The sequence below is a fragment of the Balearica regulorum genome, chromosome Z (genome assembly GCF_011004875.1).
Source record: "Balearica regulorum gibbericeps isolate bBalReg1 chromosome Z, bBalReg1.pri, whole genome shotgun sequence".
NCBI classification, from domain to species: domain Eukaryota; kingdom Metazoa; phylum Chordata; class Aves; order Gruiformes; family Gruidae; genus Balearica; species Balearica regulorum.
Genome location: NC_046220.1, coordinates 61,786,857 through 61,801,307, shown reverse-complemented (window position 1 = coordinate 61,801,307; position 14,451 = coordinate 61,786,857). Strand labels below are relative to the sequence as shown.

The 14,451-nt window shown below is 45.0% G+C and overlaps 1 protein-coding gene across 1 annotated transcript in view; it reads right to left on the bottom strand.

Annotated features, from left to right (window-relative positions):
* THBS4 (thrombospondin 4) overlaps window positions 1-9,613 on the bottom strand; it is a 45,428-nt gene extending 35,815 nt beyond the window's left edge. The window contains exons 1-2 of the mRNA XM_075739258.1: window positions 9,476-9,613; window positions 3,853-4,056 (exon numbers count right to left, since the gene is read on the bottom strand). Coding sequence (XP_075595373.1) covers window positions 3,853-4,056; window positions 9,476-9,563 — 292 coding nt within the window. The 5' untranslated portion in view covers window positions 9,564-9,613. The remainder of the gene's footprint in view (window positions 1-3,852; window positions 4,057-9,475) is intronic.
* Window positions 9,614-14,451: the final 4,838 nt, after the last annotated feature.

The following is a 14,451-nucleotide window of genomic DNA, read 5'->3' as shown; positions in this document are numbered from 1 at the left end:
ACTTTACAGGGTATAACATGCTAAGATACAAGTGGTAAAGGGTGCGGCAGACAGCCTGCAGTCAGCAGTTTGGCAAGTGCATATCTAATAGACCTAGAAATACTCTGTAGCAGAAATGCACAACTAGCAAAATCTGTTTCAGTGATGCATATTGCATTCAGTGATGTCATCGGACAGTATATCCAAATGCATCATTCAAGAAACCAAAGGAAGCATGATTCCATGCCAATAACCTGCATTTCTCTGTAACAAATAGTAAGTAAAAACAAAATATAATGCAGAAAAGACATAGTCCACCCCTAAAGATGACAAAGCCCCCTCTCAACTCTTTTTTTAAGGCATTAGCAAACGACCTACTTGATAATTCACACAACAATATCTCATTTTATGAAGTAAAATGCACCATCAAAAACCACAACAGCAGACAAACAAAACCTCTTACATGCTGTGTAATATTGAAAAAATGTCTCCTTCTTAAGGAAATTGGATCAGTAAGCTATGATCTGCAAGCTAAATCTCTTAGACCAGCTAGCTGGTTCTCTCCACAAAATCTCTCTCTGGCTCTGTGAATGCATATCTGCAGAAGCAATGAGCTGTGTACATCTAGACACAGATGCTCTACAATATTAAACAGACCTTGTTTTAAAATTCCCACTCATCACCAGCCTGCATCTCTCTTATTTCCTCATAATAACAGTCATGTGCATTGAGGAGTCAAGCTGCACAGAGGCTGGGCACCTGAACAGTTAAGTGCTGGCTCTTGTGAATATCTGTTTGAAGTTCATAGAGGGCTGCTACTGTTTCATCAAGTGAGCACTCATAAATACTCTGACCTTCAAGAAACACCTACACTAACATGAGGTCAACTAAAAATTGTGAATATAGTGCAGGGAAAAACTCATATTAGCTTCACAGCTAATAACATCTACTGCACTTATCTCATTTCTATTAATTTAACAAATTACCTTCCCATCTCCCCACTACTAAATATATCCTCTTCGATGCTGTGATAGCTCTGTTAGTCGGTGACCTTCTGAGTCACTGGGTACATGTTCCCTATTGTTTTTCTAATTGCTCAGTCTAATGATTAAAAGAATCCAGATTTATACCGGCATGAGCGGGGCAGGGTATGGCTCCATCTCTGAAGTCTACACTAGTGCTAAAGTCTCAGCAGCTGTGATCAATATCAGGAATGTTTTCACTGCTGTCTATGTCAAAACACTGCCAGAGCTGAGATTTCCGCAAAGGTGTATGAGGTCACCAGTAACTTGCTAAAAGTTACTTTGCCAACTTTCTTGGCAAACTCAAAGATCTAGCAAGACAGAGTATGTTGCAGGCATTTTACTTATGTGAATATTATGCACACTTGGTCACAGGAAAGCAAGGTCTTTGGATCTGGGCCCTGCATTCAGAGTGACCAAACACAGCAGTAAGCTAGAGAAAGAGGAGGCCCAGAATGGACCCTGCCAGAAGAGTTTTGGGACAAGGACCAGTCTAGCTTGGATGGACAATCAAGTATTCCTTCCTCAGCCAAAGCCAAATATCCATCTGGTAAACTAGAGTAGGCTTTTGAAGGCAGATTTTACTGGACCACAGCCTCTGCTTCTGTAAGATTTAACTCATCCAAGCCCCCGTATTATGTGTTTGCTGCTAGGATGTTCTACACTGACATTCATGAGAGCAAGTGGCTCACCTGTACTGTTTTAAGAAACAGATTTTCAATTAAACTATTAATCCTGGCAGTAAATAGGACCTGCTTCACAGAATTGTTGAGTTACATCACTTTTATGCACTTACTGCTGTTTGTTCCATAAAGGAATCATTCAAAAAGGGTAAGAAACCCACAGATGCTATTTGCCTCTGAAAAGCACGTTGGTCTAACCAAAATAAATTGAGCAGTTGCCCAGTAATTCAGATCTACGCTTTAAAAACATGTAGGCATTGTGAACATTTTACTATCAGGCATACCACAACAAAATCAGAACATGAGCAAACAATTTGGAACACAGCGCACAAATGTGGCACTTTAAAGGGTAATTAAGGCCTCTTTTGGGCTACTTAGATCAGATTTGGGTGCGTAAGTGGCAATACCATGCAGAAGAAGCACTATACACATATGCATCTTGCCAAAACCATAGATGTTTAGACCCTGCATTTTGCTAAGACGCCAACATTGGCTCACCACTTCAGTGATGATCTCCAGTCTTGAGAGGATCAGAAACAGCCCCCACACTCCATACTTTCAGCAGACATGACAATCTCCTGCATGCAGTTTAACTTACTGTATGAAGTAGCCATGTGGGACACCTGACACTTCCAGAGAAATCACACATGAGAACACTGCCATATGCCTTAAACAAGGTGTACTAAAGTAATAAGGAGGTAAAAAGGCCTCCATGGTCTTTGCCTTGCTGCAAAAAGCCTCCCTCTGTTTGATCAGTCCTTTACAACAGGTAAGTTACAGATGTCCCCTATCTGCTCAACACTGGTCACTGACAGAACAATTTTTCTTCATGCTGCCTATCTATATGCCACGATCCTGTCATGGACACTTCTCAAACACAGCACAAACATACTAAGGACAAAATCAAACCTTCCACCAGAAAGCCTCTTAAGTCCATTAGTTAAAGCATAACAGTAACCATCAGGCATGTAGGTATTCTTGAAAATCAAGAGAAGAGTTTGCGTGTTCAAAATTGTATGTATACAGACATATTTGTGTACAGACATATGCATTCCTATATATATACACACACAAATAACTTTTACACACATAATCATGTGTGAGAGGGAGAGAGGGAATATGTGTGATCTATCATTTATTTAGCAATTAGGTAAGTCAGTGTTAGGAATTGTATGACACTGATAAGGCTGTGCGACCACATCTTACCCACCCCCAACACACATGTAACACAAAAGTTCTTATTCCATGACCTCAGAAGGATTTTGGCAGATCTGATAAAACTACCAATATTTTATCTAACTCATTCCTCTACATTTATCAAGCAAAAGCTGTGCTTTTCTTCAGCAGATAGAATAATTTTCCTTTGTATAAACTGAATTTTCTCAATAGAGTTTCTCAGTCTACTGGACTCAGCTGCCCAATTACAACACTTGCAGCAAAAAAATTATCATAGCAGTGGTGAAGTCAATGGAGCAACACTAATTTACATCATTTGACAATTTTTCGCTGAACCTTAAAATTGCAATATATCCTAGATCTGGTCTAGATGGCGATGAAAGCTCTGCATTTGTAAAAGTCTGCTGAAGTTCCTACTCTACTTTCTTATTAACTAATTTCAACAAATGGAAAACAAACGTGTTAATTCATCCAAAAGATCTTGTGAGTGCTAGGAATGTTTGTCCAGCATCGTAACATCTTAACCTCCAGGGTCTGCAGAACAAGAACCTGCATTTCATATGCATGAGGCAGCATGTGCGTGTGTCCCTCACATTCCTGAGTAATAAGAACCAGTGATTGTCCCAAGGGAAAAAGAAAAAAAAAAAAAAAGAGAAAAACAAATTGACTCCTCTTCTCCATACTCCATTTTTTCCCTCCTTTCTCAGCATTGCTCAGAGCAAGTACCAGGCAGAGTGGCGATACCAGCTGATTGTCAGGTCAGCTTCCCCCGGCCAGGAGAGAGCAGCATCCAGTGAGAGGAAGGAAAGAGAGTGGAGTAAAAGGGGATTTAACCAACATTTTTATCTTGGGGGGACCCTAAGTGGTGACAGCATGCAACAGGAATGACTCAAGCACAAAGGTTAATGACACAGTTTTCAACATCCATCTGTGACACATTCATAACTATGGATCCAACACTAGTTTTCCCCTACATACTCTGAACAACTCACCTTTATTCATCCGTCCCATTACCGTAAATTCAAAATACTTGCTGTTGTCAGCTAACGAATACAGGCCAAATACAGTGGCTGTGCTCTTCGGCTGCAGTTTGAATGTTGAGAGCACGTACACGTCATTCAGCGTAGGATCGCCTAGTGCTTGTTGCAAGAAGTTCGTTACCACTCTCTTGTTGGAATATGGAAGAAGATCAAAAACTGAAAAACAAGCAAGTTCCAACAGCAATTTAAATATAATAATGACCAAAGAAAAATGTTGTCTGAAGCCATGTGTATTTGGTTTGCATGGCAAGGTTTTGGTAGCAGGAGGGCTACGGGGGTGGCTTCTATGAGAAGCTGCCAGAAGCTTCCCCCATGTCCAACAGAGCCAATGCCAGCCAGCTCCAAGACAGACCCACTGCTGGCCAAGGCCGAGCCCATCAGCCACGGCAGTAGTGCCTCTGGGGTAATGTATCTAAGAAGGGGGGAAAAACACCATCAGTAATTGTAGCCAGAGAGAGGAATGAGAAGATGTGAGAGGAACAACTCTGCAGACACCCAGGTCAGTGAAGAAGGAGGGGCAGGAGGTGCTCCAGGCACCAGAGCAGAGATTCCCCTACAGCCCCTGGAGAAGACCATGGTGAGGCAGGCTGTCCCCCTGGAGTCCATGGAGGTCCATGGAAGAGCAGAGATTCCACCCGCAGCCTGTGGAAGACCCCACGCCAGAGCAGGTGGAGGTACTCAAAGGAGGCTGTGACCCCATGGGAAGCCCACGCTGGAGCAGGCTCCTGGCAGGACCTGTGGCCCTGTGGAGAGAGGAGCCCATGCTGGAGCAGGTTTGCTGGCAGGGCTTGTGACCCTGTGGGGGACCCACACTGGAGCAGTCTGTTCCTGAAGGACTGCACCCTGTGGGAGGGACCCACGCTGGAGCAGTCTGTTCCTGAGGGTCTGCACCCTGTGGGAGGGACCCACGCTGGAGCAGTCTGTTCCTGAGGGTCTGCACCCTGTGGGAGGGACCCACGCTGGAGCAGTTGGGTGAGGAACTGCAGCCCCTGGGAAGGACTCACGTTGGAGCAGTTGGTGGAGGACTGTCTCCTGTGGGAGGGACCCCACGCTGGAGCAGGGGCAGAGTGTGAGGAGTCCTCCCCCTGAGGAGGAAGGAGCAGCAGAGACCCCGTGTGATGAACTGACCACAACCCCCATTCCCCGTCCCCCTGTGGTGCTGGGGGGGAGGAGGGAGAGAAATGGGGAGTGAAGTTGAGCCTGGGAAGAAGGGAGGGATGGGGGGAGATGTTTTAAGGTTTGGTTTTATTTCTCATTATCCTGCTCTGATTTGCTTGGTAATAAATTAAATTCATTTCCCCAAGTCAACTCTGTTTTGCCCATGACAGTAACTGGTGAGTGATCTCTCCCTGCCCTTATCTCAACCCAGGAGCCTTTCGTTGTACTTTCTCTCCCCTGTCTAGCTGAGGAGCGGCTTTGGGGGCCACCTGGCCTCCAGCCTGGGTCAACCCACCACACCACCCACTGGAGATTGTCCACTCTTTGCTAGTTCCATATGCATACTTTAAAATGAACCCAAGTTGTCCTACCTAAAATAAATAATACAAAAATGAAAGTTAACACTGTGAAGATCATCTTTACAGATCATCTAGTCCAACCCCTCTAGCATTAGTAGGGACATCTTAGGCAATCTGATCTTCCATGCAAAACTATTCTATGATTCTATCACAATATCATAAAGATTTTGTTACAACTGATCATTTTTTAGAAACTTTTTTTTAAAAGGAATTATTGATAAGTTACTAACATAGAAATATCTAGTCTTCAAATTGAAGTACTCAGATATTTCCAGATATATCACTAGAATTCTCTTCTGAGTATGCACCTCTACAGAAAGCTTTTAAACTTATTTCTGCTTTCATGATTTCAGATGCTTGTTTTCACATTTCAATTAGACTGAGGAACTAGCACCAAAATTCTCGGAAAGATTTCCAGTGTACTTATACTAGGAACCATTTTGATGGCATTTGCAGGGCACCAATTAAAATGCTAAAAAAACAAGTAAGCAGTATGACGTTTGTAACCTTCTCACTTCACTGACTTCTCAGAAGATATATTACATAAATAAGACTCATCTTTCCCTTCTGGCACAGATAACAAAGACAGACAGGCCTGACAAAAAAAAATAACCCTGAAGGCACAGTGAAAGCTGTTTCAAATTCTTCTTTTAATTTTTGCACAATGCATCAGCAAAGAGTCTAACATGATACTTGTACGTATGTCAGCTACCGCCTTATGACACTGAAACAACAAACTGGGTTTTCCCTCAATGTTCCTAAATCCATGATGTCTCCAAACTCAATAAACTCTTCCTCTAGGTTTCTTGATAATCTCCTATTTCAACCTACTGCTATTAAAATAGCATATATATTATACCCTTCCAATAAAGTCTGAGAAATGATGACGCACAAGTGTTATTTAAATATAAGAGCGTATTCAGCCATAGTATACCACGGCCACTCCATAGGCCTGTCATAGCTGGGCCATATTTTTCTCCCACACTGGCACAATACTGCAGAGCTGCCACCGGAGAAGAGCCCTAACACCAGGCAGACAGCAAAGGCGCATGACAGCACATTGCACCTTACCTTGACTCAAGCCCATGATTGTACCACTAGGATTAGTTTCCCAGGTCAAAAATGATGGATCTTTACAGATGAGTCTTTTCTGCCCAGCACAACCTCAAAGCTGTCATCATGGACTAAGGTGATGTGGCCATCCTACCGATCCAGTGTTTCCACACACTACAAGCCGGAGGAGACTGAAAAGCACTCAGAGGACAATTCCATGGGCACATAGACCTACCCACAGGCACAAGGGAAACCGTCTTCCCTTGAATTAGAGCCTGGGTTCATGCTGCTTCCATTGCTCATTCTGGAGCATCCATTCATCTAGACACTAATGTCATTTCCAAAAAAGAAAAAAGTGAAGAGCTTTTTCCTTCATTTTATGAAACCATGGAAATACAGATCATCGCTTAAGCCTACACTTGCACTGGGTCCAAGGATCCAAGGACTCTACTGTGAGTTTTCAGGACACCATACAAAAAGAGTCAGGCCCTTGATTTGCATGCATTTGTAATACTGTTGTCAAACAATTAAGAAATATGTATCTGAGATGGACCTGGTCAAAGGACTTCTCTTTCACTCAGTTCAGATTTACAGCATCCCAGGACAACCACTGCTCCCACTGAAACCAGTGACTCACACAGCAGAGGCAAAAGGCTAGGAATTTAATTACATTTAGCACACACAGAGCAAAGCAATTGCCCAAGCAAGAGACAGAAATGCAACTCACTACTCTGTACAGCAGCATTTTCCAGGTTATAGTCATTCATGAAATCCAGCTGTGTCTTCTCAGCTGGAGCACCGCAATATACTATGTAAGTCTTTGACAACACAAAATATAGCTATACATTTGGTCCAATCCTTCTAGATATATTGGCTGACTTTATATCAATTCCTGTGAGACTAATTAATCTCTGCTAGAGTCAAACACTTAAAAATATAGGAGAAGTATTATAAAAGCAATGACTAAACACTGGCAAAGATCCGTCTAACCTTACGGAAAACATTTATCAAAATTTTTTAAATTTGCATATTTAAATGAATGGTCAAGTTGGTTTGGTAGTTGCATTTTATAAAGCCCATTACCTCAACCAGATCCTTTGGCACCGTGTTATCAAACCCTCTCTTAGGATATCTTCATTGACCAGCATGTAGATGCAGTACGTGACCAGATCCATTCTTTAGCAGAAATTACACACATGCTAGCAAAAGCGGCTAGCAGAAGAGCAATGGGGTTATGGAAACTAATTTTACGTACTTAGTAGAGTTGGCAGAGAGATACAGCTCTGAGACCTTACAAAGGCAGTTGCTTGTTTGGAAGGAACAAGAAAAAGAGATTCACAAGAATTTCAGATTTCATTTTTAGAAAAATCTAATATTTTTGTTCCTCGCCCTGGAAAGGCAGACTTGAAAACAAATGGGTAGAAAAGGACTGCCAAAGCTGAAAGGCACAAGCAGCTAGTTTCAATCCATGCAGCAAGAGTGAGGACTCAGGCACGCCTCCAAGAACGCATGTGCATACCCACCATGCTAAACCAAGCCCAGTCGTGAGACGGATCAGGAATTCTCTCCCCTGACTGCTTTCTTTGGTTTTAGAAGGGAACTGCCCACCCTCCTATGAAAATACTAACAAGGTATCAGATACACCTTGAGACAGTGGCAAACCACTCTTTGGAGGTCTGCCCAAAAACATCAAGGCTAGCTCTTCAGATAGGAGCTGAAAGACACAACGGGAAGTCCTAAGAGGAGGCAGCACAGAGGAATGAAATTAGTGGCACAGGAGAGGGTAGACCTCAAAACAAAAGACCCTTTCTTTCCCTTAATTCTGCTGCCATGTCACCCCAGCTTTTTGAGACCCTCCAAGGTTCTTCTGCAGTCACAGCTAACCATAATAACTGTAAATGTAAACACTGCTCCACTGCTGTTAAGCACTTTTCAAGATAATTAATGATGGCTTAGAGACCTGGAGTGAAACCCTAACCCCACTGCTATGATTTCTACTGACAGTAAGAAGGTGAAAATTTCACATGTTGAGTGTGGGGTCTTTCACTGGCCACTGCTGCCAACAAGCTGGAAATCTGCCTCTGTTTCTTAAAATATGGCAATACCCTGCTTCTCAATATGACAATTTTCTGAAACGTTTTTACATCAAGAAGGACTTTAAAAAAGGCTTTTGGAAATGCAGCTAAATTAATCTGATTGGCCATCTTATAGATCTGCTTCACTTAACTATTGAATAACCAATTAAAATGTCAAACATAATTTCATAAGACAATGGCGGGGGTTAAAAATGCAGAAAGAACCAGGAGCAGCTTTAAGGCTCCTGGAGCAGCACCAAGTTACATTAACTACTGCACTCAGCAGCTGAGCAGGTTCCAGTCACAAGCTGCTGCTGCTAGGGAGCAATAGTACTCACTTTATGCATGCTCTAAAACAAAGCATCCCCGGACTTACTATGTGCATAACATTAGCAAAGTAATGCTGGATTTAGAGGGTATCTGTTTCCCTATGCACTTTATGAATTAGAGTTTTCCCAATTAGTTTTCATAGCTTAGCAATTTGCTTTGCATGTATGAGAACTTACAACTGAAAAGTGCTGTTCAGACGTTCAACACGCGTACTAGCGCCCCTACAAAACCAGACCACCTTTTGCTGACTTTGGGGGGGGGTAGCTGATAGAGCGGTCACACCGCGACCTCCTCCGGTTCCCACCGTGAGTCCGGCGGGGCAAAGCAGGGGTGGGGGCGCCCGCGGGGCCGGGGCAGCCCGACGGCGGGGCGGCTCCGACGGCGCTTTCCGCGCCCCGCCGGGCAGCGGCGGCCCCGCTGCCTGCGACGGCTCCCCTCGCACCTGCAGAGCTGGCGACTCCCCAGTCCCCCTTCTCTGCCGGCATAGGGCTCCCGGCGGAGGGAACGGGACTCTGCAAACCCAAAGCTGCCTTGAATGAAAGAGGGGAAAGAAAAGCTTGATCAAACAAGGGAAGCAGGGGCGGGGGGTTGGGGCCTTACCTCGGGGGGCGGGCGAGGCGGCGCGGCCCGGGCACAGCTGCAGGGCGAGCGGCAGGAGCAGCAGGGCAGCGCCGCGCTCGCACCCCATGGCGGCCGCGGGGCGGGCAGGGCGGCGGAGGACGGCGCACGTCTCTGCTGCGGGTCCCGCCGTTTAACGGGGGCGGCCCCGGGCCTGGGGAGGGACGGCGGCAGGCGGCAGGCCATTGGCCGGGGCTCCCCCGGCCCCTGGGGGCGGGCGGGGGCCGCGCCGGGCAATGGCCGAGCGCTGGGGTGGACCAGAGGGGAGCGAACCGTCGGGTCCTGAGCCGGGAACGACTGGCGTCGGTGGGGTATCTGAGCTCGAGCAGAGCGGGGAGATCTCGCCGAGGGCCAGCAAAATCAACACCTGTGGGCGTCCCCCCGGAGTCTGTCCTTTGAGGAGCCCTGGAAACTGAAACGTGTTTAATGGTGTTGAATTCAAAATGGATGGGGATGCTCTATGTGTGGACTTGGCCTTGGCAGGAATTTAACTTACCCACTTTTCATAACCGAAGAGTGTCACCACAAGGGGTCATGCAGATTGCAGACTGGAGCAAATTTGGTTTCTAGCAGACTGACTGGCAAAATGAGGAAAGTATCATCTGCTCCTCCATTTCATTTAGAGAGCTCAGGAGCACTGGGAGAGCTCAAACTGACCGGATTGAGGCTACTGAAAAAGACTGCTTGTCTTAACAACCCCCCCAGACCTGATGACTCAACCAAAGTCAGTTTTAAAAAAAACTTCTACTTCCAGCTACAACAATTTGCAGTATTGTGTGTGCCCCCAGGATGTCATGATTCCCATTGTTTCTCCTCTACTCCAGAAAATTCTAGCCTCTGCGTTGCTGATGTTAAGAAAGCAGGGGAGAAAGGGAGCAAGCCCCTTGGGGGCTGAGCAGCTGTGCAATCAGCCATGCCCACGTGAAACTACCCATCAGGCAGGCCACCCTACCCTCTCCCCCTGTGCTTTCTGCTCGCCAAGGAAGGGGTCTCCCTCAGGACCCCATGGCAGTAGAAGACCTACAAGGTGCTTCACCCACTCAGGAGCTGACAGCACATGGCAGGCATCCCAACCTGCTGCACGACTCCCTTTGTCCTGCGCCTCTCTGTGTGCTTCAGCCCTGCGATGAACCTCTGTCACATCAGAAGAAACTCGGAAAGCCATGGCTGGCCCCCTCACAGCTTGCTACCCAGCACGCAGCTGGAATAGCTGGAGCTGTCTGATATTATTTACATCATAAAAAGAAGGGCAACAATAGGAGGGAAATTTTATGTTAAGTGAGGAAAGTGGTGTTGATTAATGTTCAGTCACATCAGACTCAGCATATCCAGCTAACGAGCACCGCAGAGAACAGCCCTTGGGGGGCTCATTGTGTGCAAGGCAAGACCCAGCACACTGCATGGCTGGGGCTGCAGAGTGCACTGTGAAGGGTCTTCCCAAGCAGCTACGTCACCGCACGGAGCACAGGTGTGGGCTCCTCTCCAACACAGGTGCAGTGGGACTGTCAAATACCTGCAGCTGGCCTATACTCACATGCCCTTTAGTTGCCCTCCCCACATGGTGTATACCCTATAACACATCCTACTTCTTTGCTTATTTGCGTAAGTGTTGACCCACTCCTGCGGTGGCTCATTTATTCATCAGTCCATCACCAGGCTGGAGGGTACTTCCCCCGTACCCAGCGTGTCCCAGCACAGTGCTATTCCTCCTCCTCACCCCGCTGCACTTCTGTATGTCTCCAGACAACAAGAAATGCCTCGGCCTCACTCCCACCATCCTTGCCCCTGCAGTGGAAGTGACAGGATGATGCGGTGGCGTCAGCAGGCTGGCAGAGAGCTGCACAGTGGAGTGAGAAAAACAGAGCAGCAGGTGCAGAGTGCTATGGAGCAGGGAGAAAGAGGGAAGCTGAAAGGGGGTAGGGCAGGACACAAGGACATGGAACAAAAAAAGGAAGGATTTACAGTGCCACAAGCTCCCTAGAGAGAAGCCTCAGCCCAGAACTCATCCCCAACCTAAAGGATGGAGAGGAGCTAATGCTGCAGAGGCTAATACATGGACCTGGAACGGCACTGATGTTGCTCTACTATCTATCAATGAGAAGCTCCTCATCACCAAAGAGCATTCTTTGAAAACATAGGCTTAAATGCCTGACACAAAACCATCACAAAGGTCTGCAAAATCATCACAGTTCTGTATTAAAGTAGTCAGTGACTATAGCAGACAAAAAAAGGGGGGGATAAAAGGATAGTAAGGTTTTGCTTTCTCCTATCTAAAGTAACACCATCCATTATTTGCAACCATTTGCAAAATTATTATGTAATTTATTTTAGTTTATGAAAACATACAAAATGTTTTCTTGAAAAAATCCCTTCTCTGTTAAAAAAATATTAAATAATTTTAACTTACCATTTTTACTGCTGATTTAACTAGGGAGGAGTCTCTTGCACTGATGCTGATCAACCCCATGGGAGGAGGATCTTGTTAGTAAGCATTATATACTCGTGTTAGATTTGTGAGGACCATATTCTGTTCTTGCTCTACATGTGCTTATCCTTTGTGCTTGTTCAGCAAGAATGCAGGTGGAAGTACTATTTGGCAAACAGAGCATGCTGCACAATACAATGTACATAAACTGTTCACAATGTATATAAACAGAAGCTTAAGTCCATGGTTAGGTTAACTTAGCCAGTACACACAAAGGTCACTGCAATTTTTCCAGTTTTCATTTCTATGCTGAGTTTTATTATTGGAGAAAGTTACAGACTGAAGGGGATTTTGTGCTCCAGCACAACCTTCTTTAAGGGATTTTCACAAAATACAATGTTTATCTGCTGTCTCTGAAAGAGGCTTTTTGACCTTCTAATTGTCATTTTCAATAAAAACTAGCTATTGCCTTTTCACTCTTGTGTATTCTCTGAAGTACAAACTCCAGCTTAATTTGCTGGAGGTTAATATCTTGGATAAGAATCAAAACATGATTATTAGAATTGTGTTTTCAAGAAACTTTCATAAAGTCAGTAACATTTTGTAAGGAAGTTTCTTACAGAAATATATGACTGTAACTTTTTATATAGGGTCTGCAAGTAAACCTCAACCATTAAAATATTTGTCCTGCTTACTTCACATAAATCAATAAAATTCAAGCATACAGAATACAGAGAAGCTGCCAACATTATAGGTTTTGCTTTACAGAAGTGTCTGTGACTTGTTCGAATTCCAAGTGATAGGGTAGGGGAAGTAGAAAGGAATCCCTGCTGCTTAATTCAGCTTTCACATTTTACTCCTAATGTGCATCAGAAGACTATTTTATGGAATGATATAGATGATTAAAAATCAAGATTCATGGGGAATCAAGACATAGAAGTCTTAATGCAAGTGAAGTATCAGCTCTAAACCACATCCTTCCACATTTATGTTGACACTTCTGGGTTTGATCCTGTCACATTTTCATAAAAACTTTGTGTAACATAAGGTTTCAAACACGGGTTTCAAAAGATTTGCTTTTTCAGAAGCACAAATTGAAGCCTCACTTTTTCAAGTTGAGGCATATATCCATTCTCAATGCACCTATTTACTTTTCATTTACACTAATAGGAATTCCACTCAGGCAACCAAGAGGAAAAAGTTCCTGAAGAGCTGTTGGATGGGGGAGGTAAGATGCAGATTGCCTTTTTTTCCCATCTTTGCTTAGGTCTCCACACCAGCACAGAGAGAAATTGGGCCCTAAGGCAATGCAAAGAAAGTTTACCCTGCTATTTACCTCCTAAGCCTTCTTGCAGCCTGCCTTAAGAAGAGCTATAAGCTGGTTTGTCCTCCTTATAGAAACGGATGTTTTGTATCACAGCTGTTAGGACCCACCCTTGTCTCCAGAGCTTGCACACCTCAGCAAGGCAATCACATGGTGAACAGGCCAAAGCGAAGTATAGGGGTAGAAGGTAGCTGGTCCTTGTAGGGAGGAAAAGAGAAGAAAGGTGTCCTTAAGAATATGTACCTTAAAGACCTTTTTATAGGGATAAATATAATGTAGCTTTTTAAAAAAGAAAATAAATTTTTGCTACTGTTAACATTGCCAGTTGTGTGTTCTTCTGAGGATAGAAAATGGATACGTGTTTCTTTTCCCATGTTCCTCTTAAACTGGAGCAGAAAGATCTCTGATCTGTGTCATTGATTTTCATAATGACATTTTCTGCCACAAATTTCCTGCAGATCTGAAACCACAGATCTCCCAGGGGTGGGGGGGTGTGTGTGTGTCGAAGAACAGATGAAGCTCTGCCTTTACTCTCTTCATCTCTTTATGCATCCAGCGCTTGAATAAGGGTGGTCAGTACAGGGTTGGGGGGGAGGGGCGGGAGAGAGGGTGTCAGTGTGTGGTATTTTTTCCTTGTGTGGGAAGGATGGAAACATTTTACTTGACTTAGTATTTAGACGTGCTGTGGCATGTCTGCATGAACCCTGAAATGAAGCAGCTGACAACTTAAAGCTCCACAGTAAAACAACAGACTGAATGGGTTATCATTAGAACCTGGTCAAAACTGCTACCATATGATTGGAGTTCCTTATTTTAAAAACCAAATTGCTGATGACTGCTCTTCATATTTGATCGAAGGCCACATTTTTTGTTCCTGTAGAAAGTCACCAGCCTCGTGTGTAATAACAGAGCCAGAGAGCTGGGGTTCAGTAATGCCGTGGCATAAGCCGCTGTGTTTCACGAGTAAAACGACGGTACCTCACGGCGGGCGAGGTTTCCTCACACATTAACGGCTTCGGGCCGCCGATATCCCCTTCCCCTCAGCGATGCCTCCAGCGGCCTCGGCAGCAGGAGGCGGTGATCAGGGGCAGGGCCGGACACCCTTACGCGTGGGTCCCCACCACCTCCCGGCCACACGAGCCCGAGGGGCGCCGGCGGCCCCTCAGGCGTGCACGCCCCCCCTACCGCCGCCTTCTCCCTCTCCGAGAT